The sequence below is a fragment of the Vanacampus margaritifer genome, chromosome 14 (genome assembly GCF_051991255.1).
Source record: "Vanacampus margaritifer isolate UIUO_Vmar chromosome 14, RoL_Vmar_1.0, whole genome shotgun sequence".
In the NCBI taxonomy this organism is placed as follows: domain Eukaryota; kingdom Metazoa; phylum Chordata; class Actinopteri; order Syngnathiformes; family Syngnathidae; genus Vanacampus; species Vanacampus margaritifer.
Genome location: NC_135445.1, coordinates 19,806,099 through 19,833,487, shown reverse-complemented (window position 1 = coordinate 19,833,487; position 27,389 = coordinate 19,806,099). Strand labels below are relative to the sequence as shown.

Genomic DNA, 27,389 nt, shown 5'->3' with positions numbered 1-27,389 from the left:
TTGTCCATAGGGGGCATTAAAAAAATAAAATAAAATAAAAACGATATATGTATAGATAGGTCTGATGCCACTGAACATTTTGAGCGGTTGAAAGTGAAAAAAATATTCATAAATGACTAAGTTATCTCACTTCAAAGGAAATGCCTGATTTTGGCAAAATTACAAGAGTTTTGTGCTATTCAGAAAAATGCCATTGTGAAAAACTGGGCATGCATAAAAAAATTCTATTGTTATGACTTATGACCTTGTTTGAGCCTCTAACTATGTCATAAGAAATATTCAAATTAGTCTTTTATTTTACACACACATATATATATATATATATATATATATACACATACACACACACACAGCATAGTTAGTCTTGCTATTAGCATAATACTGCTATTATTGTCCATAGGGGGCATTAAAAAAATAAAATAAAATAAAAACTATATATGTATAGATAGGCCTGATGCCACTGAACATTTTGAGCAGTTGAAAGTGAAAAAAATATTCATAAATGACTAAGTTATCTCACTCCAAAGGAAATGCAGTTTTGAAAAATGCCATTGTGTAAAAACTGGGCATGCATAAAAAAATTATATTGTTATGACTTATGACCTTGTTTGAGCCTCTAACTATGTCATATGAAATATTCAAATTAGTCTTTTATTTATATATATATATATATATATATATATGTATACAGCATAGTTAGTCTTGCTATTAGCATAATACTGCTATTATTGTCAATAGGGGGAATTAAAAAAAACTATAAGTATAAGTGCCAGTAAACATTTTGAGCGGTTGAAAGTGAAAAAAATATTCATAAATGACTAAGTTATCACACTTCAAAGGAAATGCCAGATTTTGGCAAAAATTACAAGAATTTAATCAAACTATAATAACGCCCAGACCCACACATAAAAAAATATGGATTTTTTGATGTGTGTCTCATACAAGTGCCGTAATGAACAATATTGTTACATACCTGGTACAGTGACTCCATAAACATTGGCCTCTTGAATAAAATCGAGAAGACATAACACCTCAGAAACCTCCATAGTGGACACATTTTCTCCTTTCCACCTGTGTAAGACATATCTTGTGATGGGTTTTTTTCTCTGGTAAAATATATACTGATCCAATTACCTCACAGACTTGTATTCATAAATGCACAATCTAAAGTGTAACTGCAGCATCTGTGTCTGTGCATCCAACCGCCCACACTCCCCTCCCACCCCCACAAAACTGTGGAGTGTTCACCCCTAAAATGACTTCACATTGAAGGGAAGATACTAGCTGACAGGCGCAGTTGCAGTTAAAAAGTCAGGCCTCTTTGTACTCATCTGGGCATTGGTGGATCATGCATGATGTAAAAAAATATTCAACATTAACATTTTAAACGCCACAACAAGATTCCTACGTTGCACTGTAGGCAAGGGTACATTCCTGGTGGATCAATGTGTCTTGTGAATTGTTGTTAAGCAAACTGAAAGTTAGCTGCCACGACTACACCAATATGGTGCCCAGGTAATCCCCAAGAAGCACTTCAGTAGCCATTCATGTATTTTTTTCACAATGTTACAGAAATTATCATTTGAAAATACACACATTTAGCGAGGTTAAGTGGTATACAAAATGGATGGACAGACGAAAAAATCCATTTGATGTGGAAAATGTGTTCTGACACAAGCAATGTTGTACCTGAAAGTGTCTCCAATGCGGTCACGGAAGAAAAGAAAATCTCTGTGGTCCTGCAGCAGGAGGTCTCCAGTGTTAAAATAGATATCACCCGTCACAAACACATCCTTGATTAACTTCTTCTCAGACTGGACCTTATTTCCGGCGTAGCCCAAGAACTGGCTTGTAGCTGTCACAGGAGCTACCAGGATACCAGCCTCACCTGTGCAAAAAAAGTATTCAAGAGTGATGTGACGCTAATACAATGTCTTTCAATGAGAGAATAGATGCCATAATATTGGACATACAGATGATGGAATTACCTTTCTGTGCTCTTACACATCTTCCTGACACTGTTCTGAATGGTTCATATGTTTGTGTGTCATATCTTAGGAGTTCAAATGGTACCGAAAGCTGCAGAATCATAAATGTTTTCGTATTAAGCATTGAATTGATCACATTCTCATACTATCACAATAAGGACTGATGGGAAAATGACTAAAAATTGATGATTGAGAAAAGAACAGGTTTGGCTTGGGCCATTGTATTAATATTGTGTCGTGGAGGAAATGGAAATCGGCTGTATGAAGAGTAAGAATAAATTAAATAATTTCAGAATTGATGTAAATGGAAGCTTGTTCCATCTTAACTCATTGACTTCCAGCCATTTTCACTGAAGCAACCCCCTTCGCTCCCGTTTTTTTTTATACTGGATTTTGACTGATTTTGCAAGGCCCACATTCTATTGCTAGAAAAACATGAAACCTACCAAAAGAAAGATTAGTGTCTCTTCTTTCCTCAGGAAAAAGTATATTTGCATCTGTTTTCATTTTACAGCAATTAGCATTAGAATCTAGCTAAGTTTCATCAATATTCACATTCCTGGTGAAAACACTGACAAAAAGAGGCCCTGGTTGATCTCTTATACTCTGCTGCCACCTGCTGTCCGTTTTTTGTAATAAATACCATTGCTTAAAGCCACCTCTTCATGGCAGAAGCTACATCAAAGCCTTCTGTATGTTCTTGCATAAAACAATCTAAAAATTAATACACGTATAGATGCGTTTTTGGGAGTGTAAAAAACATATTTACACGTTTTGGGGTTTGAATGAGTTAAGAATGAATATGAGAAATATTAATGATAAAATAAAAATATTTTTCCAAGTCTCGACCTTGTTGAAGTAGCTTGCTCTCCCAATGGGTCCGACCTCATTGGTATAGTTGAGGAAGCCAATACTGGCTTCAGTTAAACCATAACCTTCTCTGATCTTGATGGTACTGAAGCGTTTAGCAAATGCTTTCCACACATCTGACCGAAGCCCGCTTCCTGCTGCAAGCCAAACTGTGTGACTCTTCTCTTGTGGAACCTGCACAGAGAGATGGAATATTTAAATTCAACTGAAAGATTCACCATAATCATGTTAAACATTTAGGACAGGTGTGTCCAACATTTTTCATTAGGGGGCCACATACAGAAATATGGACGGATGCCAGGGCCGCTTTGAAATCGTTTGACTTCAATCTAGCAAGCAAGGATATATTGTTTATATTTTCTTGTTGTTTTGGGAAAACTGCTACATACCAGCTTTCTACTATAAAGGTGGTAAGGCAAATAAATTCAGATTTTCAAGATCCCACTAGACTAGATCCGAACCTGCACTATACAGCAACCAAATCCAATCACCACAATATGAATCAAAACAATATCAAACACTATTAAGATGACCATTTAAACAAACAAAAAAAAATACTTGAGGCTAAACAGAACACAGAGTGGAATAAAAAAAAAAAATCCTTTCAAATATTATTTTTATTCACCACAGTGTTTTGAAGAGAAATTGTGTTGTTATTTTAACTGTAAGTAGTTTATTTGTAAATTTTGTATATCTAGAAAAGCTTTATTAGAACCTAATTTTTCCAACACGTTTCATTCTGACTGTACACACTTCCATCCTTTTTTTTCTTAAACTAGCCTTGTGGGACATCAAATGTTTTTTGTATACATTTATTGTATATGCTGTGGGCAGCTGATAAATGGATAGCTGGCCGGAAATGGCCCCCGCCCGTAGTTTGGACACCCCTGATTTAGGCGAATACCCCTGGCTTGTTAAATGGTACAATTCGTCCAACACCTATTACTCAAGGGTGCCTTTATAAATCTAGAAATTTTAAAAGGTGTATTGAAAAACCTTATTTTTAACTTCCAATCGAACCATTTTCATAATTGACAACTCAATGCTTTGTGACTGTCCTTACACAACTCTTCTCATACCTCATCTTGAAGTATAGTAATCAATTTCAATTCCCACCTTTCCTTGATATTTAGTGTATTTAAGATAAGATATCCTTTTATATAACTGAGAAAGATGTTTTTTTATTTGGAGCACCTGCCACTGCCACAGAAATTAAATATTGTTCTATATTGTTCAGGCTTCTTCGTCTTATTTGCAGGCATTTGTATAAATCCTTAAATTCAAGCCCAAATTGTTTACGTTGTTCAAATGATTTGACCATTGTGGTCCAGTAGAATTTTTTTCCAGGTCATGTTTGTAAATGAGAATTAGTTCTCATACATTTTTACCTGGTTAATAAAGGTTAAATTAAAAAATAATAAAAAATTTGGTTGACTATGGACAAAATGATGATGAAATCCCTCATCATCCCACAAGGAGGGAGGGAATTCTGGGTTACCCGAAATCAGCATGCATCTTGAGATTGTTTCTGGGCCCCTAATATTTTCTTAACAGTTGCCCACACTTTAAAGGGATACTTGACTCATTGATTTGACTCATTTTCAGCAGTAAAAAGGTCATATTTTATCCATAATTAATTTAATAACGTCATTATTTTTCATGTACTCTTTGCACAAATCCACTTTTTAATATATTTTTTTTACCATTTTCCAAACCCTCTGATTTCAGGATATCAACAGTAATTGTTTACTGATTTCTGTAGTCCTTCATGAAAGACGACTGATTATCTTCTGTGTTTAATAAAGAAGACATTTGCAAATATCTGTTTTCACTTTGGAAAACAACGTAGTACAACATCAAGCCTCCCTTTTTTCTTTTCTTTTTTTAAATCATCATATGAATACGAAATACCTTTATTTTTTCCACTTGGTGTCAACTGAAGATAACCTCATCTGTGTTGAGGAAGTAGGTAACGACCAATCATGTCTCACCTGTTTTCTGGGTTTGGTCAGCAAACTGAGCAATGTTTGGTCCTTACAGAGTTGGTTGTATTTTCTACTTAAAAACCCTGGCTTGTTTAATTGTACAATTTCGCCCCCTCTGCTATATATGTTAAAAATCTCATCCAATTTCAACCTAACCTATTTCAACTTTTTGAGTATCTCCTATTCGTTATTTATTTTATGTTAGAATAACTGTGATTATTGTTTTTTCCATAATCGAGCACCCCTATCATAAAAGGGACAAAATTTCAACCAAATGATACTACTGTAAATAAATCGGCATTACAAGGAGGGTGCTACACTGGAACGACAAGCCAAAAATGAGGGGGTAGCTTTTAAATGTCACCTTACCACGGCATGGTTGGCCAGATATCGACAGAGCTCTCCTATGTACTGCACCACTGTCACATTGTATTTCACACAGTCCTTCCAAAATTGACTGGCTGAAAACTTCTTCTTTAACACACAGGTTGCACCTTTGATACAAATGGAGAAGAACACATAACAGACAAGTAACATCAGTGATTATGAAAACCGACCATTAAAACTACAATGTATGCTCTGATGTAAATACATTTGGCCAGTAGTTACTGCTCTCCATTCGATAGGGTGTTGGCATAGGAGGCAAATCCAGGTCCAGAAAGTAAAAACCCTGCCACAGTTTGGCTTTAGCCAATGATGCTAGCTAGCGAGCTATCAGGTAAACCAGTACCATGGGAGCTAGCCAGGGAGCTAGCCAGGGAGCTAGCACCTGGGGCTAAAGCCAAACTGTGGTAGGATTTTTACTTTCTGGACCTGGACTTGTCACCTCTGGGTGATGGTAAGTCTATTAATGTATATTTCTTGTAATTGTACACATTTTATTGCTAACACAACAATTACTTGACTGACTGACTACTTTGTTGCAGATCACACAGAGAAGCAGACCACACACATGCAGACATGCAATGAGTTGTTCTGTTCTCAGATGTTCTTACCAAGGTGTATGCATCCTCCAATGCCTAACAGGGAAGCAGACATGTGGTAAAGAGGAAGAGTGATATAGATGATGTCATCCGATGTAGCGCCGCACATCTCAAAGAATGCCATACTCATAATGGCTTTAAGATGACCCACACGTGCTGCCTTTGGGAAACCTGACCGAGAAAGAGACATCATTTACGGCTGAAATTAACAGCTTCTTCTAACTATTCTATAGTACTTCAACTTTGGAATTAATTGGACATAGTGCGTAAAGAATTTCTGAACTGGTTCCATTCTCTGTGAACTGACAGGAGTTGAAGAGTTACAATTAATGTTGTTCCGATACCGATTCCGATACCCAGCTTTGCCGTATCGGCTGATGCCAATACCTAAGTTTTTTTTTTTTTCCTCAACATGAAAAAGCTGTCCTGCTATTGGTTCAGAGCATTCAAGGGCCAATAGGATATGTTAGCTCGGCATGCAGTGAACATGTCACACATCAGTGAATGTTGTGCATGAGCAAGACACAAGATGCTGCATCCAAAAGCCTATATTAGCGTCAGAATTAATGGTATTGGCAATCGTACCACCTGCCGGGCCAAGTTGATTTTTCAATAATTTGACTTTCTTGATTTAATTACTCAAAGATACCACTGTTTTAATGCAGTATCGGGGCCTCTGTCGACACCAGTATCTGTATCGGAACAACACAAGTTACAATGCTAACAGACACAGACAGAAAAACAGGCAGACAGGACCAAGGTTATTTTAGTTAACAAAAACTAACGAAAAAACTAAAACTAATAGAAAAAAAAAAATCTTAACTAAATAAAATAAAAACAAAAATGCTTTTTAAAAACAAAAACTAACTGAAACTACATTTTACTTTGTTACTTTTTTCATTTTACCATGGTGTTTATTAAATATTGCACATAGGTAATACACTTTTGTTTTTTACGAAAACTAATACTGAAAGTAACTAAAACTAAACTAAAACTAAGCATTTTTTAAATAACTAAAACTAGAACTTGAAAACTAATTAAAACTAACAAAATTTAAAAAACAAAACTCAAAACGAAATAAAAACGAAATAAAATGAAAATTCCAAAACTATAATAACCCTGGACAGGACAGATAGATGTTAAGATATAGAGGTTTGCGGAAGTATTCATACCCTTTGAACGTTTCCATAAATTGTCACATTAAGCAAAAGTGTACTCATATATTTATTTATTTTTTATTTCATGTGTTAGACCAACTCAAACTAGTGCATAATTGTGAAGTGGAACATGATTTCCAAAAATATTTACAAAAAAAAAAAGAAAAAATGTGGACACCTTTTGTTGAAATTACAGAAAGTCTTTTTGGGGTATGATTCTAATAGTTTGATTTTTTTTTTAACCATTCTTTTTGCAGAACAGCTCAAGCCCAGTCAAGATTGAATGGAGGGCATCTGTAAACAGCCATTTTCAAATTTTTGCCAAAGATTCTCAATGGGATTTAGGTCTGGACTTTCTAACGCTCAATCAAGAATCCTAACACTTGAACATACAGTATATGCTCTATCACATGCAATCCCAATAAATAACATTTTAGTGTTGTCATTAGAGAATAGTTTTAGAATTGATTAATCCGATTCATTTTAATGTTGTATTAAATTTTATTACAAAAACATTTTTCCCCCAATTACTGTTTATTAACCAGTGAGTGGTGTTTATTCGTACTTCGTTTTCATATGATGATTTAAAAAAAAAAAGGAGGCTTGATGTTGTACTATGTTACCGGTTCAGTCACTGTTTTCCAATGTGAAAACAGATGTTTGCAAATCTCTTATTTATTAAACACAGAAGATAATCAGTCGTCTTTCATCAAGGACTACAGAAATCAGTAAACAATTACTGTTGATATCCTGAAATCAGAGGATTTGGAAAATGGTAAATTAAAAAAATGGCTCAGAACAATTACTCGATTATTAAAATAGATGTCAATTAATTTGATAATCGATTACTTGTCAAATAATCGATTAATTTTGACAGCTCTATAACATTTACACTTGTGGTAGTAACGTGACAAAATGCGGAAAAAGTTCTCATAGAATAAATACATTTGTAAGTCACTACTGTGTGAGTAAATTAATGAGGCCATAAAATACAGTGCTTGTTATTTATACAACAATCTCTCAAGAAAAAAAAAAACAATACTTGAAACATATATTTTGGAGAGGATACAATACTCGTGCAATACCTGTGGTTCCTGAAGTAAATATGAAGAGGAAGTTGGACATGATGTCAACTTTGAGTGGCCCACTGTTATTTTCTGTTGACATGTTTTCTACCATGTCAAGTAAACTGATCAAACCTTCAGAAAGTGGTGAGTGCTGTACTACCCACACAGCTATGCTGTTTTTCTTTAGGTCAGGCAACACTACCTCCACCACATGATCCAAACCTGCAAAAACAGATACAATGAGCCATTCCACCAACGCTGTATAGATTAACCAAATAACAATATTTTGACGTTGTTGTTCTCAAGTTCCAATAACTGTTGTTAACCTAAAGAGAGAAAATGTTCCTAAAATGATAAATATATATATATATATATATATATATACACACACACATATATACATATATATACACACATATATATACACATACACACATACATATACGTATATATATATATACATACATATACATACATATACATATATACACATATACATACATATACACACACATACATACAGTAGTACATATACACACACATAAACACACACATACACATGTATATACACACATACACATATATATATATATATATATATATATATACACATACACACACAAAATTAGTGCTGTCAAAATTAAAGCATGCATTAAAGTAAAGCATTTAATAAATGTTTGCGTATGACATTCAGAATATTTGTTCATGTCAAACTACTGGGGTCATTTTTGTTTTTTCATTTTAAATTATGCAAGTAATTAACTGATTAGAAAAAGAGGAGGATGAGAGTGTTTAGTGGATAATTCTTTTATGAAGATGTCCTAATTGCATTAAATGTTGAAAGAATTAAGATATAATAGGTGCTCTTCAAATTTGGCGAGCAATTTTTTTTGATACAAAGCCTTTTTTAATTAAGTGATTAATAATGATTAATCAAGATTCTAAAATGTGATTAATCTGATTTAAAAAATGTATTGTTTGACAGCTCTAATACAAACATTAACTCTATGACGATGACAAATCCCTCATTTGACAGCTACAAAATTTGCATGAATCACACTGAGCTTTTTGTGATATTTATGTCGACCAGAATAATAAATATGCCACTAATAAAATTACCATGAAAACACATGGGCTGAAGGAATTTCTTATTATGAATTTCTCATGCATATACTGTAGATCATTAAGGTGGTTATTCTGAATATTACCTATAAAAATGGCAGATCACATTTAGTCTCTTAACAATTAAATATGCAAAGTGACGAATTCCTAATAAAAATATTTTAATGAAAAAACTTTTGTAGCCACCTGGTGGTATATTTAGGTATGACAACTATTTCCTAATTATTACTTCTCATATTCTGGAGTGCTCAAAAAGGGATTTTTAGTGCGTATCTTTCATCAAAACGGTGTCAAATAAATTAGGCTACATCAGAACTTATCTCAGGCGTCATAACAGCTCACCAAAATTTGGCGTAGGAGCAATAAGTGAACCACAACGTGAAAGGAAATGTGCAATACCTGTGCCCACGACAAGCGTCTTGGCTCCACAACTCTCAATACAGTGAAGCAGAGATTTGGCTTTAATGTTGGTGTTGAGAAATGCAACTTCACATCCCAGTTTACAGAGTCCCAGCCATACACAAATGAAATCCGGCTCGTTGCACACGAACAGAGCAACAATGTTTCCTCGTTTCAAAGAGCTCTCACTGAATGCGTTCGCAAACTGGTTACTTCTTCTGTCCACATCCTGGTACGTCAGCCTCTGGTTTTCAAAGATAATGAAGGGCTTGTTCGGGTTTCGACTCGCCTGGAGGAGAAAACAGTCCAAATATGTGATGATTCCTTGCTGCATACGAGCTAGCAACGACTTTCTGTACATCCGGAGTTTCAAATAATACTTCAAATCCGCCCACAAAAAGGGATAACATATTTTCTGACAGAGAAGAAGAGCCAGCAAAGCCGCTAAAATGCTAGTAAACACAGCAGTTAACATCGTGTTCAAATCCGACTTGTCGCAAAACCTTTGACAAGTAGCAGCAATGGGTGGAGGAACGTCGCAGAGAAGTCACAGCTATTGGCAGTTCCACAATCCACAGCAACCTACCAGCTGCCAGAATGGAAAGGCGCAGTCTTCAAGTCGCCATTATATCGATACCCTTGTGTATATTTGGACACCCAACCGGAATTACGATTACAGTACTATATTGTACTAAATAGATGTAGCGAGTGCTGCATTAACTCAGGTGGCTACACTCCATACCATAAAAACAAGCACACTCTCCAGGGGTGTCACCCGGATATATGGATAGAGGAGGGGGGCGGACACCCCACACCGGGAGATGCACAGGGTGCGAGGGAATGTAGGGGACGAGCACAACATTTCACAAAAGCTCACAAATAGGCTACTAAAAAATTGCTTTTCAACGTTTTTGGACAGATCAATCCGTTTATTTACAGTGCAAAATCACCTTGGAACATGGTCCCAAAACACTTTACAATAAAAATAGCACACAATCAAAAAACACTTCAGAATAAAATCAGGTAAAAAAAAAAAAAAGTCCTAAAGATAATTATACGTTTAAAAAATACATCTGTCACATACAGTATGTTCTTACAGCTCATAATTGTTGGTTGTATATACTGTTATTTTGCCCCTCTCAATTGTGATAAAAAAAAGCTAATGCCAAACTAGTGTTTGATGATAAATTTTCTGTATATATATATATATATATATATATATATATATATATATATATATATATTTTTTTTTTTTTTGTGTGTGCGTGTGTTTGTTGGTTGTGATGTTTGTTTTTGTGTTGTGATTAATTGTGGCTCACCATCAATCAAGAGCAGAGGAAGAGGAGGCGCCTCTGGAGGACGGAGCAGGCTGAAGGAAACTGGTTTCAGCAAGGACACGTGGAACACTGAATGAACCTTCAACAATGGTGGGAGCTTGAGTCTCACGGCAGCAGGTATTACAGCATCCAAATGATCCAATGAAGTGTGCACCCAACTTTTTAGTAGTCCCTGCCAACTTTAGGTCCTTAGACGAAAGCCAAACCATCTGGCCAGGAGTGTACTGGGGGGCTGGAATCCTGCGACGATCCGCCGTTCTGGACAGTGCTTCCCGGGTGTCCCGCCAGACCCGATGGGCACGCCGAAGGTGAAAGTGGACAGAGGGGAGGGAGACATCGCTCTCCTGGCAAGGGAACACAGGTGGCTGATAGCCATAAGCAGTCTTAAAAGGCGACATACCTGTGGCTGAACTGATGAGAAAATTCTGTGCATACTCCACCCAGGGGAGGTGGAATGACCAGGATGATGGATGCTGGTGACAGACGCAACGGAGAGCAGCTCCTAAGTCCTGGTTGACCCGCTCTGTCTGGCCATTAGACTGAGGGTGGTACCCAGTGGAAAGACTCGCTGTGGCACCCATTGCCTTGCAGAAAGCCCTACAAACTTGGGAAACAAACTGAGGACCTCTGTCAGAAACCAAGTCCGATGGGATGCCGTGAATCCGGAAAACGTGGTCGATAAGCAGGTTGGCAGTTTACAGCGAAGAAGGCAACTTTGGAAGAGGGATGAAGTGTGCTATTTTGGAGAACCGGTCAACACTAAGAACCACAGTCTTTCCTCGGGACATGGGAAGACCGGTGACAAAGTCCAGTGCAACGTGACCATGGGCGAGACGAGATGGGCAATGGGTGTAGCAGACCAGCTGGGGAACAGAGAGACGACCTGTTGCGGATGCAAACAGAACATGCTGTGACATATTCCTGAATGTCCTTATTAACCCCAGGCCACCAGAACTTCTGGGAAACAAGGAAACATTTGCGGTTTATGCCAGGATGGCAAGCGACTTTAGACTCATGTCCCCATTGCAAAACTTCTCTCCTTAGCTCATGTGGCACAAACAGCTTGCCAGTTCGACATCCCTCAGGCACACAAATGTCTTTGAAGGCGTTGGTCACCCTTTTCTTCACCTCCCATTGGAGCGCTCTGACCACTCGAGCCACAGGAACAATTGTCTCAGGGGTGGTGTCCACCTCATCCAAACTGAAATTTCTCGACAGTGCATCAGGTTTGATGTTGCGGACCCCCGGGCGGTAGGTAATTGTGAAGTTGAAGCGGGTCAGGAACAGGGCCCAACGTCCTTGATGAGGATTCAGTCTTCGGGCTGCTCGGATATAGGCCAGGTTATTGTGGTCAGTAAACACCACGAAAGGCTCAGCTGCACACTCCAGCCAGTGCCTCCACTCCTGAAGAACAATAGCAAGCAGCTCCCCATTACCAACATCATAGTTACGTTATGCAGGAATGAGGCGACGCGAGAAGAAGGCACAGGGATGAACCTTCTGGTCTACTGGGGTCCTCTGTGACAGACCTGCCCCCGCTCCTGAATCCAAGGCATCCACTTCTACAATAAAAGGTAGAGTTGGATCAGGGTAAGAAAGAACGGGTGCGTTGGTAAACAGACGTTTTAACTCAACAAACGCAGACTCGGCTTCTGGGGTCCAACTGAAAGGTCTCTTTACTGATGTGAGGTCTTGTCAAAGGTTCTGCCTTAGAACTATAATTGCGGATGAATCGCCTATAGAAATTGGCGAACCTCAGGAACCTTTGCAAGTGCTTCCTTGATGTAGGGGACGGCCATTCCGACCACAGCCTGGATTTTGGCTGGATCAACTCTCAACTGGCCCTTCTCCACAATGAACCCCAGAAACCGAACAGAAGGTGAGTGGAATTCACATTTCTCCGCCTTTACGTACAACCGGTTCTCAAGTAGCCGTTGCAACACCAGCCGAACATGCTGCTGATGTTCCTCGAGGGACCTGGAAAATATAAGAATATCATCCAAATAGACGAAGCAGAACTGGCCAATCATGTCATGGAGAACATCGTTTATCAAATTCTGAAAAACCGCAGGTGCATTAGTAAGTCCGAAGGGCATTACCAGATAGTCAAAATGCCCCATGGGAGTGTTGAATGCCGTCTTCCACTCATCTGCTTTTCTAATCCTTACCAAATGATAAGCATTGCGCAGGTCTAGTTTGGTAAAAATGGAGGCAGATTCAAGTTTGTGAAAATGCATTTAAAATGACAAAACACACAAATTTACAACTTATCCAATATAAAATTATCCATAGAACATACATTACTCAATATATGATGAAGAAAATGGGACTCTCCGACGCCGACATTTGTCTCCAGTGTCTACAAAACACTACAGACACTTATTTTCATGCTTTATGGTTATGCACTCCGGTTATGTATTTCTGGACTAAAGTCTTAGAAAAACTTTCCGCTATCTTGGACTATAGGATACCTTTATCTCCAAACTTGTGTTTGCTAGGTGACCTAACAACAACTGACTTACCACACAAACAATTTCAATCTACACTTGTAGCCCTTACTATCGCAAAAAAAAACAATTCTTGTTAACTGGAAAAATAAACAAACTCTGAATATCGACCAATGGTCTAACCTCCTCATAAATCACATTTTAATGGAAAAAATATCGGCCTCAAATAAAAAACAAATATCAAAATTCATAGAAATATGGTCTATGTATATAGAATATTTTAACCTAATTTTGGTTATTTAATTCTGCCTGTTAGCGAGAGCCACCACATCGTGATAACTTACATTGATGTCTCTGCATTTGACAGTTTGTAACTAATGGTTGTATTTTTATAGTCAGGAACCCAGTTGCTGCCAACAGGATCGAGCAGATTCACCTCCAATGGGCACTAAGGGCTAATGTTCGGATTCACTGCATGCCAGGGGACTAACTCTACAGGTGCTGTCCCCCCCTGGCTGGGCGTGGGCGGGTCTGCCCCTCTGTTGGCTGCTGGGTGGCGGCTGCGTCTTGGTCGTTCCCTGGGTCTCGTGGGGGTGCTGTGTTGCGGGGCTCTCCCTGGTGTTCGGGGCGGCGCCGCCCCGGCGCGGTCCGTCGCTCTGGGCCCGGCGACGCGGGTCGGGGCCTGTGGGCCGCCGGGGTGCCCCGTGGTTCCCTCTCCCCTCCCCCTTCCTCCCCCTTGCTTCCTCTCCCTCTTCGCCTCTCCCCGCCCATCCTCCGCCTCCCTGTCCCTTCTCCCTCGTCGCCCTTCCTCCTCCTCTCCCCCTCTCTCTGTGGCCCTGCCGCTGCCTCCTGCCCTTCCTGTCGTCTCCTTCCCCCGTCCCCTCCCCCTCCCCTGTCCGCCCTCCTCCCCCTCCCCTAGGCCGGGGGTTCCATCCGTGGCCCGGGTCTCGGCGCTCCGGGGGCCGGGAGAGTGGGGGGGATCGGTGTTGTGCCCGCCCCGCTCCGGTGGACCTCTGGGCACTTCGGGCGGGCCCCGGTATCCGGGGGGCGAGCCCCGCCGGGGTCCCGGTGGGGTGGTTGGGGGATTGGTGGGCGGGTGCGCCTCCCCCCCCCACACCTGGTTGGGGGGGGGCCAGCTGGTCGCGCCTCTTAACTCACGGCACTAGTTTTGCACAATACATTTTAGGGCACATAACACACTTTGGGGGGGAGTGGGGCAGGGTGGAGACACCGTCTCCGCCCTGCAGCTCCCCTCCAATTTTAATGCACCACACAACTGGGGGGGGGGGCATCGGTTGGGGCGGGCCGCAGCATGGAGCAGTGCTGCGGTCACCTGTCCCCCCCCCCATTAATTTCTTTTAATGCACCACATACGCTCCTTGACATGCCTGGAGGCGGGTGGATCGGAGCAGAGGGGGATATCATTTCCCTCTGCTCCGGTTCACCTGCCCCCAATTTTAATGCACCACACACACACACTTATGTATATACACTGGGTCGGGTCACACTCACGGTTTAGGGGTAGAGTTCGCCAGTCGGCGAGCTGGCGAACTCAGTAACAGGGTTAGTTTTTCACTTAGATCGTTGGGGTGACGACCGGGGCCTCTCCCCGCTGGGCCTGGGGTTCGGGGATGCCGCCCGTCCTCCGGTGCCCCCATCTCCCCTTCTGCCCCTGGTGTTCCATCCCTCCGCGTGGTGGGGGGTGGGGTCGGCGCGGGTGCCCTCTCCGCTCCGCTGCCTGGCCCCTCTTCGGCGCAGATGCCTGGGTGCGGTGTGTCCCCGGGGTCTGGGGGTCGGGGGCTGGGGGGCTGTCGGTGGGTGGTGGGGGGGGGGCGGGGGCGGCTTGGTTGGGGGGTGGTGGTGGTGGGGGTGCCGGGTGGGGGGAAGTCTGGGGATTTGGGGACCTGGGGGCGGTTGGGGTGGATAGCGGGGGTGGGGGTGGGGGGCTCGTGGGGGGAGTGGGGGGAGTGGGGGTTGTGGGGGGAGTGGGGGTTGTGGGCCGGTGGGGTGCCTGGTGGGCCTGCAGTGCCCCGTCCTGCTGCGTTGGGTTGGGGGCGCGGGCCGCGTTGGGGTGGGGGGCGCTCCTGCTCCTGGGTTTGCTCTCCGGCCGGTGGCCCCTGCGGGGCCCAGGGGTCGTCCTTTGGCGCTGCCGCGGCCTGGGGGACCCTGAGGTGTTGCGCTTGCTCTGTCCTGGCGGGGGTCGACGGCTCCCCTCTTTGGTGGAGATTTTCATGCATGCCAGATCCACCACACCAGCATCTATCGAAACTCAGACACAATTTGTTTCTCCCTCAGGTCATTGATTCGGTGGAGGCGGGTGTCTGTGGATCTCACTCTGCTTCGTCTGTCCTTTCTACCTTTCCTCGGTTTCTCCTTCGGGCCCTTGAGGTCTCCCTGATTTGTTGGAGTTTGGATGTCTCTGGGGTTGGTGGGGGACTCTGGTTGGTGGCCCGGTGGGTGGTGTCTGGTCGGTGCTGGGCTTCGCTTTTCTTTCTTTTCTTTGGTCCCTCTTCGAGTCTCCTGGCGGCCCCACGACTCTGGCTGGATTTTGAAGTGTTCGGTTTAGGTGAACGGTATGGGAATTCTTATTTTTTTTACACACACGCACGCACGCACGCACACACACACACACACACACACACACATACCAAAAAAAAATAAAAATAAATAAATAAAAAATAAAAAGGGAGAACAATGATGATGACATGTCAAATGATCAATACTGAGCTCTCTCCGAAGAAAAAAGAAAAAAAAAAAAAGAAAAAAAAAAAAGAAAAAAAAGAAAAAGAATATCATCCAAATAGACGAAGCAGAACTGGCCAATCATGTCATGGAGAACATCGTTTATCAAATTCTGAAAAACCGCAGGTGCATTAGTAAGTCCGAAGGGCATTACCAGCTAGTCAAAATGCCCCATGAGAGTGTTGAATGCCGTCTTCCACTCATCTGCTTTTCTAATCCTTACCAAATGATAAGCATTGCGCAGGTCTAGTTTGGTAAAAATGGAGGCAGAATGTAGAGGAGTAAATGCAGAGTCCATAAGTGGCAAAGGATACTTATTCTTTACAGTTATGTCATTAAGCCCTCTTTAGTCTATGCACGGACAGAGCGTTTCATCTTTGTCTATAAAAAAAAGAAGCCGGCTCCCACTGGAGAGGTTGATAAGTCCAGATGCCAGTGACGACGAAATATTTTCCTTTAGGGCCTCTTTTTCAGGTTTTGACACCTGATAAAGTCTAGCGTTAGGCAATGGTGCATTGGGTACCAGCTCAATCGCACAATCATATGGGTGATGTGGTGGAACAGATTGGGCCTGGTCCTTACTAATTTAAGGTCATGATATTCAGTGGGCACAGAAGACAAGGGTTTTGTGTTCTGTTACCCCAAAGTGAATTCATTGAATCCTTCTTTCCTGGCGTATAGCTAATGCAAGCTGCTCAATAAATATTGCAAATAATAAAGGGGACAGTGGGCATCCCTGTCTTGTGCCTCTCTGTAGAGTATTAATGAACTGATTCTAAAGATTCAGTTCACTTAAAATAACTGTCAAGCCCTTCACTAGCTCCCACCAGAGCAGCGTGACAGTGAGTCGGGATGAGTGTAATTAAAAGTTGTGAAATGCGGCAATGCCTTGTATGTAATATAAGCTAATGTGATAATATTGTAAATAATGTAATGTTTTGATCACTTCTTGATGTTGGCAATTTCATCCGTACACGTCAATTCATCGATGCGTCACAAATGAATCACCACAAATTCTCACTTGCTGCTTTTTTTTAAGTAAAATAAAAATAAAATATGAATCTTGAAGATGAAAAATGATCGCGATGGTCCTTCCAAAACGAGTGTCCAAAATGTACGCAGCGCATATGGGGTAACTTGTAAATACAGTACTGTACAGTAGTGTTGTGTTCCTTATGTGTTACTTGTGCAATTTTGTAAAAAAAAGAACAAAAAATCACAAGAACCACAGGACACCAATATATCTCAACGTGTCTTTTATTTTATCAGCCCTGATCCTGCCAGGCCCTTTCCACAACAAAACAAGAGACTTGAAGAACCAATTGTGGCCTATTTTTTTTAATCATTAAAGAAAGGCATTTGAACAGTGTGAAGACTTTTTATATCCACTATGTATGTTCAATGTGACCACAATCAGATTAGAAAAATACAGGTTGTCACAAGACTAAAAACATAAAAGCTGATTGAAAAAAAAAGGCTACATAATTGAAATAATATAAAAGCTATCTGATACACAGACACACAGCAGCGTTTTTATTTTTACATCAGGCCAAGTATATACACCATTTACATTTCTAACTCGAACTCAAAATGTCTTCAAATGGGTTTTCCTTCCCATTGGATTTGCCACCTCTGTGCACATGGGTGGAGTTTTCTTTCTTTTGGTATTTTCGTAGACGGGCGCAGCTAGCAAGGGGCGTTTACGCCATTGTGGGAGTGAACATAGCCAATTAAAGTGGCTCCACACATAGTCAGCGTAGGAGAGGCGAGCCCACAGTTTTTGACATTGTGGAACCAGAAAAAGTCTCACTAGAGTCCATGCAGAAGATGGAGGTACAAAGTACGTTTACAAGGAACGATGCATGATTTTGTCTTTTCCAAACATGGTAGATTAGACTTGACCCGGCACAAAAATGGAGATGCGCCAGTTTCTATGCCGAGCATAGAAATTACATTTTTAAAATTGTAAAACACAACTTGACCCCAGTCTCTACAAATGCATTATTATTAGGGCCCGAGTAGCCACTGCTGCGAGGTCCCTCTTGTTTTTCGTCCGAATTATTATTATTATTATTATTATTATTATTGGTAAATGATCTCATTTTTGGAGACCTAAACATTTACGAAAACTCACCAAACTTTGCACACTCCTTGGGCTTGGCGAAACATTTTATATTATGAATTTGCCATAACAACATATAGCACCCCAATCCCGGCACGTTTGACTGAGGGCTACAAAAATTGGCAGGCATGTCAAGCACCCCGAGACACACAAAAAAGCCAGTAGAAGCCATATCCTAAAATGTAAAGGAAGTGGGCTATGAATTTTTGAATGTCCAATTTTGGCCCATTTTTTAACATTCACTGTGGTCATTCTTTTTGCCCATTTGCCAACAGTTTTCATCCGATTTACTTCTAACTTGGCATGTATCATTTCAAGACCTAGGACAACAACTGGAAAAAAATTCTTGACTTTTTGAAATACTATATTACGGGGCGGGCCTCAAATTTTGTTTTTAATATTTCCTTTATCAAAAAAGAGAAAATGTTTAATAACTCCGCTGTAAAAGCTCCAAAAAATCCAAACTTCTCATGCATCTTAATAGCCATGACCTGAAAACATTTATAAGATAATATTTGGTTGTACATGTAGCGCCACCTAGTGGTGACAAGAAATGTCATACTTTACTTTTTTATCGATTGTGCCAAGCTGTTTGAGGGATCCAGTTGAAATTTTGTCAGAAAAGCCTTAAGATGTTGATTATGCCCCACACGGAATATCGTATCTTTTTGCCAAAGGACATGGCCGTTACGGTGCTGCAAAGTCTGATGATTCACCGTTACAATAAAAGCTGCGTCAACTTGAGCCAGATGATCCTATCTTCTCAAAATTTCACACATTTGATGAGAGTCCAGGTTTGAATACATCTACGAACTTATATTTATTTGTACTGATAGCGCCACCTACTGGCAAATATATTTTTCCTTTTTTTCTTTCTCGTACCACGTTTACTGGATCTACCTCATATTTGCTCAGAAGAGTGTTTAGGCCTTCATTATGTCATAACACGAAGTTTGTGAGTTTTCGAGAATCGCTGTGGGCGTGGCAAGGTACTGTTCACCAAGAAAACAACGCCAATTTTGAGGGCTTAAACATGCACAGAAACTCATGAAACCTGGCACACACATCTGGCCTACATGTTTGATCCAATCAATCTTGGCCTGGACCATGTCAAGACCTGGGTCATCAACAGGGGGAAAAAATCTTAGCTTTCTAAATACTATATGATGGGGGCGGGGCATCATATTTTGTGCTTCATATTTTCTTTGCTATGAAAGACAAAATACGCAATAACTCCCTGGTACATGCGCCAATAAAAACCCAAACTTCACTTGTATGAGTCACGACCTGAAGGTATCTCTATGACAATAGTCAGTTATAAATATAGCGCCACCTAGCCCTTGGGTCGCCCCCCCAAAAAAAATTAAAAAGGTATTTTGTCCCAAATTTGGATACTCTTTGTAAGTGTGATAACTGTCGTTTATGAATATTGTTTTTTACTTTCCACCATTCAAAATGTTCAATGACATCAGAACAATCCACACATATGTACTTTTATTTATTTATTTATTTATGATGTCCTCTCTGGACAACAAAAACAATATTGTGCTATGAGTAAAACTAACTATGATGTGTGTGTATATATATGAACTCATTGCCAAAAAATAAAATAGGACGCTGATTTTTGAGGGTCTTTTCATTGACCAAAAAGCTTTACACACTCATCACACCTGGCAAAAAAAATATTCATATGTATAGGTTTATTATGCCATTTTCACCCCAATGTGCCAGTACCCCAACCTGCAAGTACCCCAAAGTGGCCCAGGCTGCGAGGGCCCTTTATAGCTGCCCACAGCTCTAGTTAACTTTATTACTGCTAAATTTTGATGTGGACCGTTTTTGTGTGCGTTTATGTGAATGTGTTTTTTTAAACAAATGAGGCAGTGTGGATTATTTTTTTCCACTAATATTTGCTTGAAAAAAAAAAAAAAACAGCTACGTGTGTCTGAAAGTTTAGTAATGACTTTGGAACCCTTTCCAGACTGATAGATGCCAATTCCTTTAATTCTCACCTGCTCTTGAATTTCTTTAGGTCAAAGCATTTTTTTTTTTTGCAGCTTTTTTAGATATTTTGGCAATTTTGGCGGAAAGGTTCTATTTAGGCAATTTCTTTACTGAACAGGTCTGGAGGTAATTCAAATGTGGTCAGTGAAAATAAATTGAAAAATGTGATTAGCTACAGTAAATTCATGATTTAACAAATATTTTTTCCCACACAGGGTTAGGTAGCTTTGAAGAGTTTCCTTTTTCCTTAATAAATCAAATCACCATTAAAGAACTATATTTTATGTTTACTCACGTTATCGTAGTTTTTTGTGGTTACATTTGTTTTGATGATCATAAACAAAGAAAGGAAAGTGCAAAAAATAAGAATTTTAGAAGGTGCAAATACTTTTTCATAGCATTGTACATGCAATTCCATTCTGCTCGAACTCTTGCCTTATTCAGCAGAACACCCCACCCATGGACCTCCTTTTATATCCTTATCCACATTCAACCCTACCTGGCCTATTTTTCAACAGAGTAAACAAATATTCTCACATAAATCTGTCTGTCCCTGGTCTGCTCTTGTGTCCTTCTTCCTACACCCACCTGTAATAATGTTTTCCCTTTAGCAGTTAATTTAACTGGAGGATAATAAGGATTTGGGACAAAGTGAAAAGAAAAACACTGCTAATTCACGAGAATAAAATTCCAAGATAATGAAAGAATAATGTAATTTCAACAAGTGAATGTCAAAAATTCTCAAATGTAAAATGTCTGAGACCAACACACCCCCATACAGTACAGTATTTTCAGGTAACGTTGAGTTAAAAAGCACTTCTAGTTGATGATCAGACAAAGCCCCTCCCCCAAAAAGAAGTGATTTTAGTCCTTATAGCTCTTTCACAGGGACGAATACAATATTTATCACATTGAACTACTAACATGGATAATGGTGTTCATGCACAAAAAAAATATTTTTAATGAGACAACAATAGACAAACCAGTCACATTGACATCAGTGGGCAATTTTGAGATTCAATTAATTAACTCAGTGTTTCTCAACATTTATGGAGTCAAGGCACCCAATTTTACTTTAGAAAAATATCACAGCACACAAGCAGACAAAAATGTTACCAAAAATTATGAATGTTGAATGATGATGATCTTGTCTCAAATTAGTGTGAGATCTGGGAATGTTGAATTGAAAACAAACACACTTAATGGCATATTCTCTTGTATCAATGGCAACAACTGGATACACTTGTTTTCGTACCTTCTATCATCTACGGAAGAGCATCTACTGTAATTGTTCAGTGTGTCACTATACAATGTCAGCATATAGCTGAGCAAAAATATTTGTATTCTACAGGTATCGGACGAATGTGAAACTGGAACATTTCCCATGGTACCCCAGATGATCTCTTATGATTCCTGGTTGGGAATCACTGAATTAACTCCCATCAGAGGTGCCAAATCCAGGTCCAGTAGCTAGCACCAGCGGTTAAAGCTAAACTGTGGCAGGATTTTTACTTTCTGGACCTGAATTTGCCACTTCTGACTCCTATGCATGTTTTGGGAATGTGGGAGCAAGTCAGCGCCTCTCAACTGTGAGGCAGACATGCTAACCACCAACACACTGTGCTGCCTGCAAACATTCCAATTACAGTAGATACAATATTCTGAAGTGCAATGAATCAGATGTATGAAATTTAGTTTGAATCACTTACAAAATCAGTTTCAGTTGAAAATACACGCTGCACAGTAAAATTATGTTTTTTATACCTACTATGTTTATAAACGGTATAAAAGGTAAGCGTAAAGACACAACATGACAAAAATGTATGAAAGTATGCAAACTTTTGATGCTTCCAGTTGTGGAGTTGAAAAACATTTCTGCAGTGAGTCTTTGTTGTCAGTCACTATCCAGGTCCTTGTGGTCTGACGTTGGACTTTCTCGGACTGGTAACACATCATAGTGACAGGGGATATGGCTGTTTTTTGGTAGATCATATGGGTCCTGGCCTGGCTGCATGCAGTCACTACTTTGTCCATTGCCGCGAATAGTGCTCATAGTTGGCTCTGAATCAAAGATACATGAGATTAGATGACATTAATGTATTGAACAACTACAACATCTATTGCTATCGCTGGATCACTTGTCCGTCAAGCAAGTTGTTGCTCTCTTGACACCAATATTGTCAACCCTCGGTCTTGTAGTATGTAAATCCGTGACTGGGTTGCACACTTTCATGGGAAGCCATTCCAAAAGTGAGTTTTATGGAAAAGAAGGCACCGACGTTCACGCTGTAAAGTGACATCTTCAAAAGTTCCTCTTGGACATGATTTTTATTTGACATCTTCAATGAGCAGCCTTCACTTTGGGATGTCAATGAATGTAATGAACGAAATGTATTGCGTGTCAATATCATCCACATCACATCATTATCACCAAAGGGCACTTATCTGTTGAGTCCGATGATGATGATGACACCTACATATAGTCTATGTACCCTCAAGATTATGACTTGACATATTTGTCTGTAATCTGAGTTTTGTATCTGTAAATAAAGTCTAGTCATATTGTATTATAATATATTGACTTCTGTGTTTTTATTGTTGTCCCAGTCTTAAACTCTTAACCTGAAATTCCATTGTACACACCATGAACAGTTATTGAATAAAGTTAATTTTTTACTTTAGCGCTGCCAAGTATCCTGTTATGGGACAAAGCTCACATTACAGAATTTTGTAAAAAGTATCACTGTTTATCATTTCACCAAGTTTCAAGAAGATAGAAGATAAAGAATGTATGCCTGCAACCTGTGTGAATATTATTATATTATCTGTCTGATGCAACACCGTTTCTGTTCAAATATCCGTTGCTTCTTAAACTGCAACTATAGATGCTCACCGTTAGCATGTCAATGCGGTTTGTTGTTTGTTAGCATTGAGATTAGCTTTTTCAACTCCACTCAGTTAATCTTTTAGGCAAAGCTATGCTGTTTTAAATACAAAACATGTAATTCTCTTTATTTTATGTTTAGTCTGACAGTAAACTTCAACTGGTAGTGGCATTAAAGAGCCTGAAGCCTCTTTTTTTGATTACCTCTTCAATAATTAAAACTTATGCTGATTGGAAAATAGAGGTGTAACAATTGATTAATTGACAAGTAATCGATTATTAAATTAATCAATAATTTTTGATAAACGATGAATTCTTGAGAGATTTTTTTTAAATTGTCCAAATGCTCAGAATTGAAGCTTTTCAATATTAAATAATATTTGATTCATGTAATCCTCTATGAAAGCATCCTGATTTTCTTTGTGTCAAAAAAATAATAGTCAAAAGCTTAATAGATTATTAAAATAATAATTGCAGCCTATTGTGACGTGAGATGAATTGAGTTCACTGCCACCTTACCACGCTCGTATCGTATCGTTTGAGCTTGCGAGTGTAAGCAAAAAATTGGCTGAATGATGGCTAGTATTGCAAAAAATATTTTAAATTAACTACTGAATTTTAAATGTGTGGCATTTAAGTGGTTGTGCCCAAAGTGATACTTTTTCATGTCTTTAAAAAAAAAAAGAATTTAAGTCATTTTTCAACTCGGAGGCGACACTTCTTAAAGCCTCGATACACCGGAAGTCAGAAAGTGTTCGGGCGTTGGTATGCGCCGTCTGATTAATGTATAAATCACCGTCGCAACATCGGATCTCATTGGGGAGCGTTGGTGGGGGGCGTTTTCGGGCCGATTCAATATGTGTTGGCCTGTTGTGATATTTGATCACTTAGATTGGCTGGTAGCTAGCGAATCAGCACAGCGCAAGAACAGGATGTGATGAATGCGGATAAACAAAATGTGATTGAAAACCTTTACAATTTTGCTTATTTTGTACATTTTCACCCTTCATATTTGGATGTAATTATAAGAGCAGAAGTGGTTCAAGAGAGACCGGAATTCTATTACGTAACCGATAAAGAGTATGACAATCTAGTGATGAAAGCCAAACTATGACAAGACATGGAGACGTAACTGGACAAATCGGGTAGGATTTATTTTGAAATTACACAATACTCTTAAAGAGACTGAGGGTATGATTTGTGTGGGAATACAATCAGAGTGTGCAGTGTTTACGTTTTTATATCCCGGTCCCATAAAAGCTTTCTCTAAAAATGAGGAATAGTGAATACTGCAGCCGATGGTATGGAGAGAACTAGTAGTTCTTACACATGCGCAGAAGGTAGTTAATAATTGGCGTTGGTGTCTGTTGCGGTGTGTACTTCCGTCAGTTTTCCGGTGTGACCAGCTGAAGGTCATGCCAACGCCCAGGCAGTAAGTGACTGACATCGGATTGGTGTACCAAGGCCTTTATGACACGCTACAAAGAACATTGAAATTAGGACGTCTTTTTAGTTTCTTTGCTCCTTTGTACTGTTCCAAACAATGTGAACAGGATATTTCCTGTAACAAGCCAATATAAACAAGTATGCGTCATGCTATTGTGACCTGTATTGTGTCAGACTACAGTAGCAAGTCTCTAAAGACACTACCTGGTCCAAATTGCCGGTGTTTTAATGCTGACTAGAAATAGAAGAGCTTCATTTTATTTTATTTTTACTAGCTTTATTAGCCTGCAGTGCCCATGGCAACAACACTAATTAAGGATGTAATCAAGTTAAGCAGTAAAGCACTTTTGTCACTTTTTTACTCGCAACTGCCTCCTCTGGCCTTAAGCATAACTGGAGCCTCTGTGTCAAGCCTGTGCAAGGCGCCACTAAACCCGTTCGCCTCGAACACTCCACACTGAAGGGAAGACACAAACTGATAGGCACAATCCCAGTTAAAAAGTCTGGACTCTTTGTACTTATCTTGGCATTGGTGGAGCACGCAGAAATGTTTATAACATTAACATTTTAAACTCCAATGCACCTTCAATAGAAAGATTATGTTTTCATTTATTAGTTAATTGGGTGAATATTGCTGACATGATTTACATAAAATAAAAATGAATGGGATTGGATTTACAGGATAATTGTTTTATGAATAGCAATCAATAACATTTATTTTCCGACACTAGCTCCTCACCAATTTCATAGACATTCTTGTTATTGGTCAGACTGCTGCTACTAGAGATTTCAGCGTAGGGTGAATCCCGTCTGGCAGGTGACTTCATTTCCACATAGCCGCATTCAGTGTTTTTGGTTGTCAGTATGGGAGGGTCCTTTATTGTGGCGTAGGGGTTTTCAGAACTGTTCAGGGAGCTGGAGCTTCCATGATACGGTATGCCTTTTGCCAGGTCTGTGCAATGAAACAGAGGAGTTGGCGTGAGAAACAATTAGCATAAAATTGGCAAAACTGATCAATTTTGGCCTGTGTATGATCAGAATTTACCTCGCAAAGACTTCCCCATGCATCTTCTGTCTATTCCGTAGGCTCCTGGTTTGCAGGAAGAAAGAAATTGAAAGCAAAGTCAGTGAATGGGGGAAGTAAAATTATGTCTGACGCTACTGTAATTAGCTAGGAGTAGGATTTTCAAAAAGTGTGATCGATCTTTTGAAAGCTTAACATTTTGTGATGCATGTCCTTGGAAAATTGGGACATATGGTCCCATTATCACTTCAGCGTACCCTAGTTTATCCCTGCCAAGCCAGTAGCACTTCACCAGAGAGGTAACCAGGCATCCTAACCAGATGCCTAAACCACCTTATCTGGTTCCTTTTGAGCAGCTGGTCTACTTACTCTCAGTCCCTACTCAGGAGGAGCCAGTACACTTTACTGGGGAAAATCATTGTTCTTTGAGTGACTACACTCAACACATGACCAGATGCGAGCTGGATGTAAAATTGACCAGTAAATCGAGAGATTCTTTACCACAACCGATCGATGCAGAGTCCAAATCACTGCAGACACTGTGCCAAATTGCTCCATTCTTCCCGAACTTGTGAACAAGACTTGATACTAGATTCTTAAAATCTTCCACTCAGTAATATTTCATCCCCGACCTGGAGATTGCACACCACCATTTTCCGTATGACAATCATGTCCTTATATTTGGAGGTCTCATTCTCAACCCAAACACTTCATACTAAAGAGTTGAAGACTGGAGCTAACAGAACCACATAATTAGCAAAAAGCAGAGACGCAATACTGTGCTGAAGTCATGAATCAGACACCCTAAACGCCTCAGTTGTGGCTAAATGCTGTCCATAAAGGTTATGAACAGAAAGTCATTAGTTCATATCTTATCACGCCACCGCAATAGTCAGTCCAAAGCAGTTTGGGTTAGTTTCTAAAAAGTATACATCAGAGCAGCTTGGGCTTTCAGAGCAGCCTCGAAGGATGTGGTCCATAGATTGAACAGGTTCTCCACATTTAGTGTGCACTTTCAACAAGTTTCCATCTAAACAACTTATGCCCAATTCTACCTGTTTTTGCTCTGGCACAATTGAGGACAACCTAGTCTTTTGATGTCTTCACTTGGGAGGTTTTCACATGGTTCTGTGATGAACTAACTGTGGTGATGGCCAGTCTCTGTCCATTGTCACAGTCTGTAAATTGGCAGAGATTCGTTGCCAAGGTGGTCAACAGTCATAAAACTCTTGCGAGACCGCTGTCTCAGTTGGACCCTTTGATGGTTGTGAAGAGGTTGTCTGTTGAGGCAAGTATCAAACCTTTTCTTGGTACCCTGTTAATCCTTGTGGAGACCGACTGCTAGACCAAACAAAACCGCAAAAGCTGTTCTAAACGGGGGTGGTAAAAGGATAAACCCCACTCAAGACTATCACCTAACAGAAACAGTGACAAAGAGGCAGCCTTGGTGGAATCAAACCCTTGCTGGAAACAAATCAATTTACTGCGGGCAATGCAAAACAAACCCTGATGCCGGTGATACAGGGATGGAACAGCCCATATCAGGTGGCCCATACTCCCGTAGGAATCCCCACAGAGCTTCCCGAGAGCCAAGGTTGAACGGCTTCGTGCACAAAACCCATTGGGCGAATTCCAGTACACCCTCAAGGACCATGCTGAGGCTCATCCACTTTTCCACAGCCAGGACATAAACCACAATATTCCTCCTGAATCCAATATTCGACTTCCTAATGAACCCTCCTCTTCAAAACCCCTGAATAGAACTTACCAAGGAGGGTGAGTAATGTAATCCCCTTGTAGTTGGAAGCAGGG

The 27,389-nt window shown here is 40.2% G+C and overlaps 2 protein-coding genes across 4 annotated transcripts in view; both read right to left on the bottom strand.

The window, feature by feature from the left end:
- The window catches only part of LOC144034057 (long-chain fatty acid transport protein 6), a 12,906-nt gene extending 1,698 nt beyond the window's left edge, over positions 1 to 11,208 (bottom strand). Inside the window, exons 1-10 of one of the 2 annotated variants that reach the window (XM_077542585.1) lie at positions 11,068 to 11,208; positions 10,891 to 10,987; positions 9,572 to 9,860; positions 8,069 to 8,272; positions 5,839 to 5,997; positions 5,213 to 5,337; positions 2,838 to 3,032; positions 1,989 to 2,079; positions 1,690 to 1,888; positions 974 to 1,071 (exon numbers count right to left, since the gene is read on the bottom strand). In XM_077542585.1, coding sequence (XP_077398711.1) covers positions 974 to 1,071; positions 1,690 to 1,888; positions 1,989 to 2,079; positions 2,838 to 3,032; positions 5,213 to 5,337; positions 5,839 to 5,997; positions 8,069 to 8,272; positions 9,572 to 9,860; positions 10,891 to 10,893 — 1,363 coding nt within the window. In that variant the 5' untranslated portion in view covers positions 10,894 to 10,987; positions 11,068 to 11,208. Of the gene's footprint in view, positions 1 to 973; positions 1,072 to 1,689; positions 1,889 to 1,988; positions 2,080 to 2,837; positions 3,033 to 5,212; positions 5,338 to 5,838; positions 5,998 to 8,068; positions 8,273 to 9,571; positions 10,142 to 10,890; positions 10,988 to 11,067 lie in introns of those variants that run through there. The other variant, XM_077542583.1, reaches the window with a different exon arrangement.
- Positions 11,209 to 17,338: 6,130 nt separating this feature from the next.
- megf10 (multiple EGF-like-domains 10) overlaps positions 17,339 to 27,389 on the bottom strand; it is an 84,310-nt gene continuing 74,259 nt past the window's right edge. For both annotated transcript variants that reach the window (XM_077586367.1, XM_077586368.1), the window contains 3 exons: positions 25,599 to 25,643; positions 25,293 to 25,505; positions 17,339 to 22,284 (listed from right to left, as the gene is read on the bottom strand). In XM_077586367.1, coding sequence (XP_077442493.1) covers positions 22,118 to 22,284; positions 25,293 to 25,505; positions 25,599 to 25,643 — 425 coding nt within the window. In that variant the 3' untranslated portion in view covers positions 17,339 to 22,117. The remainder of the gene's footprint in view (positions 22,285 to 25,292; positions 25,506 to 25,598; positions 25,644 to 27,389) is intronic.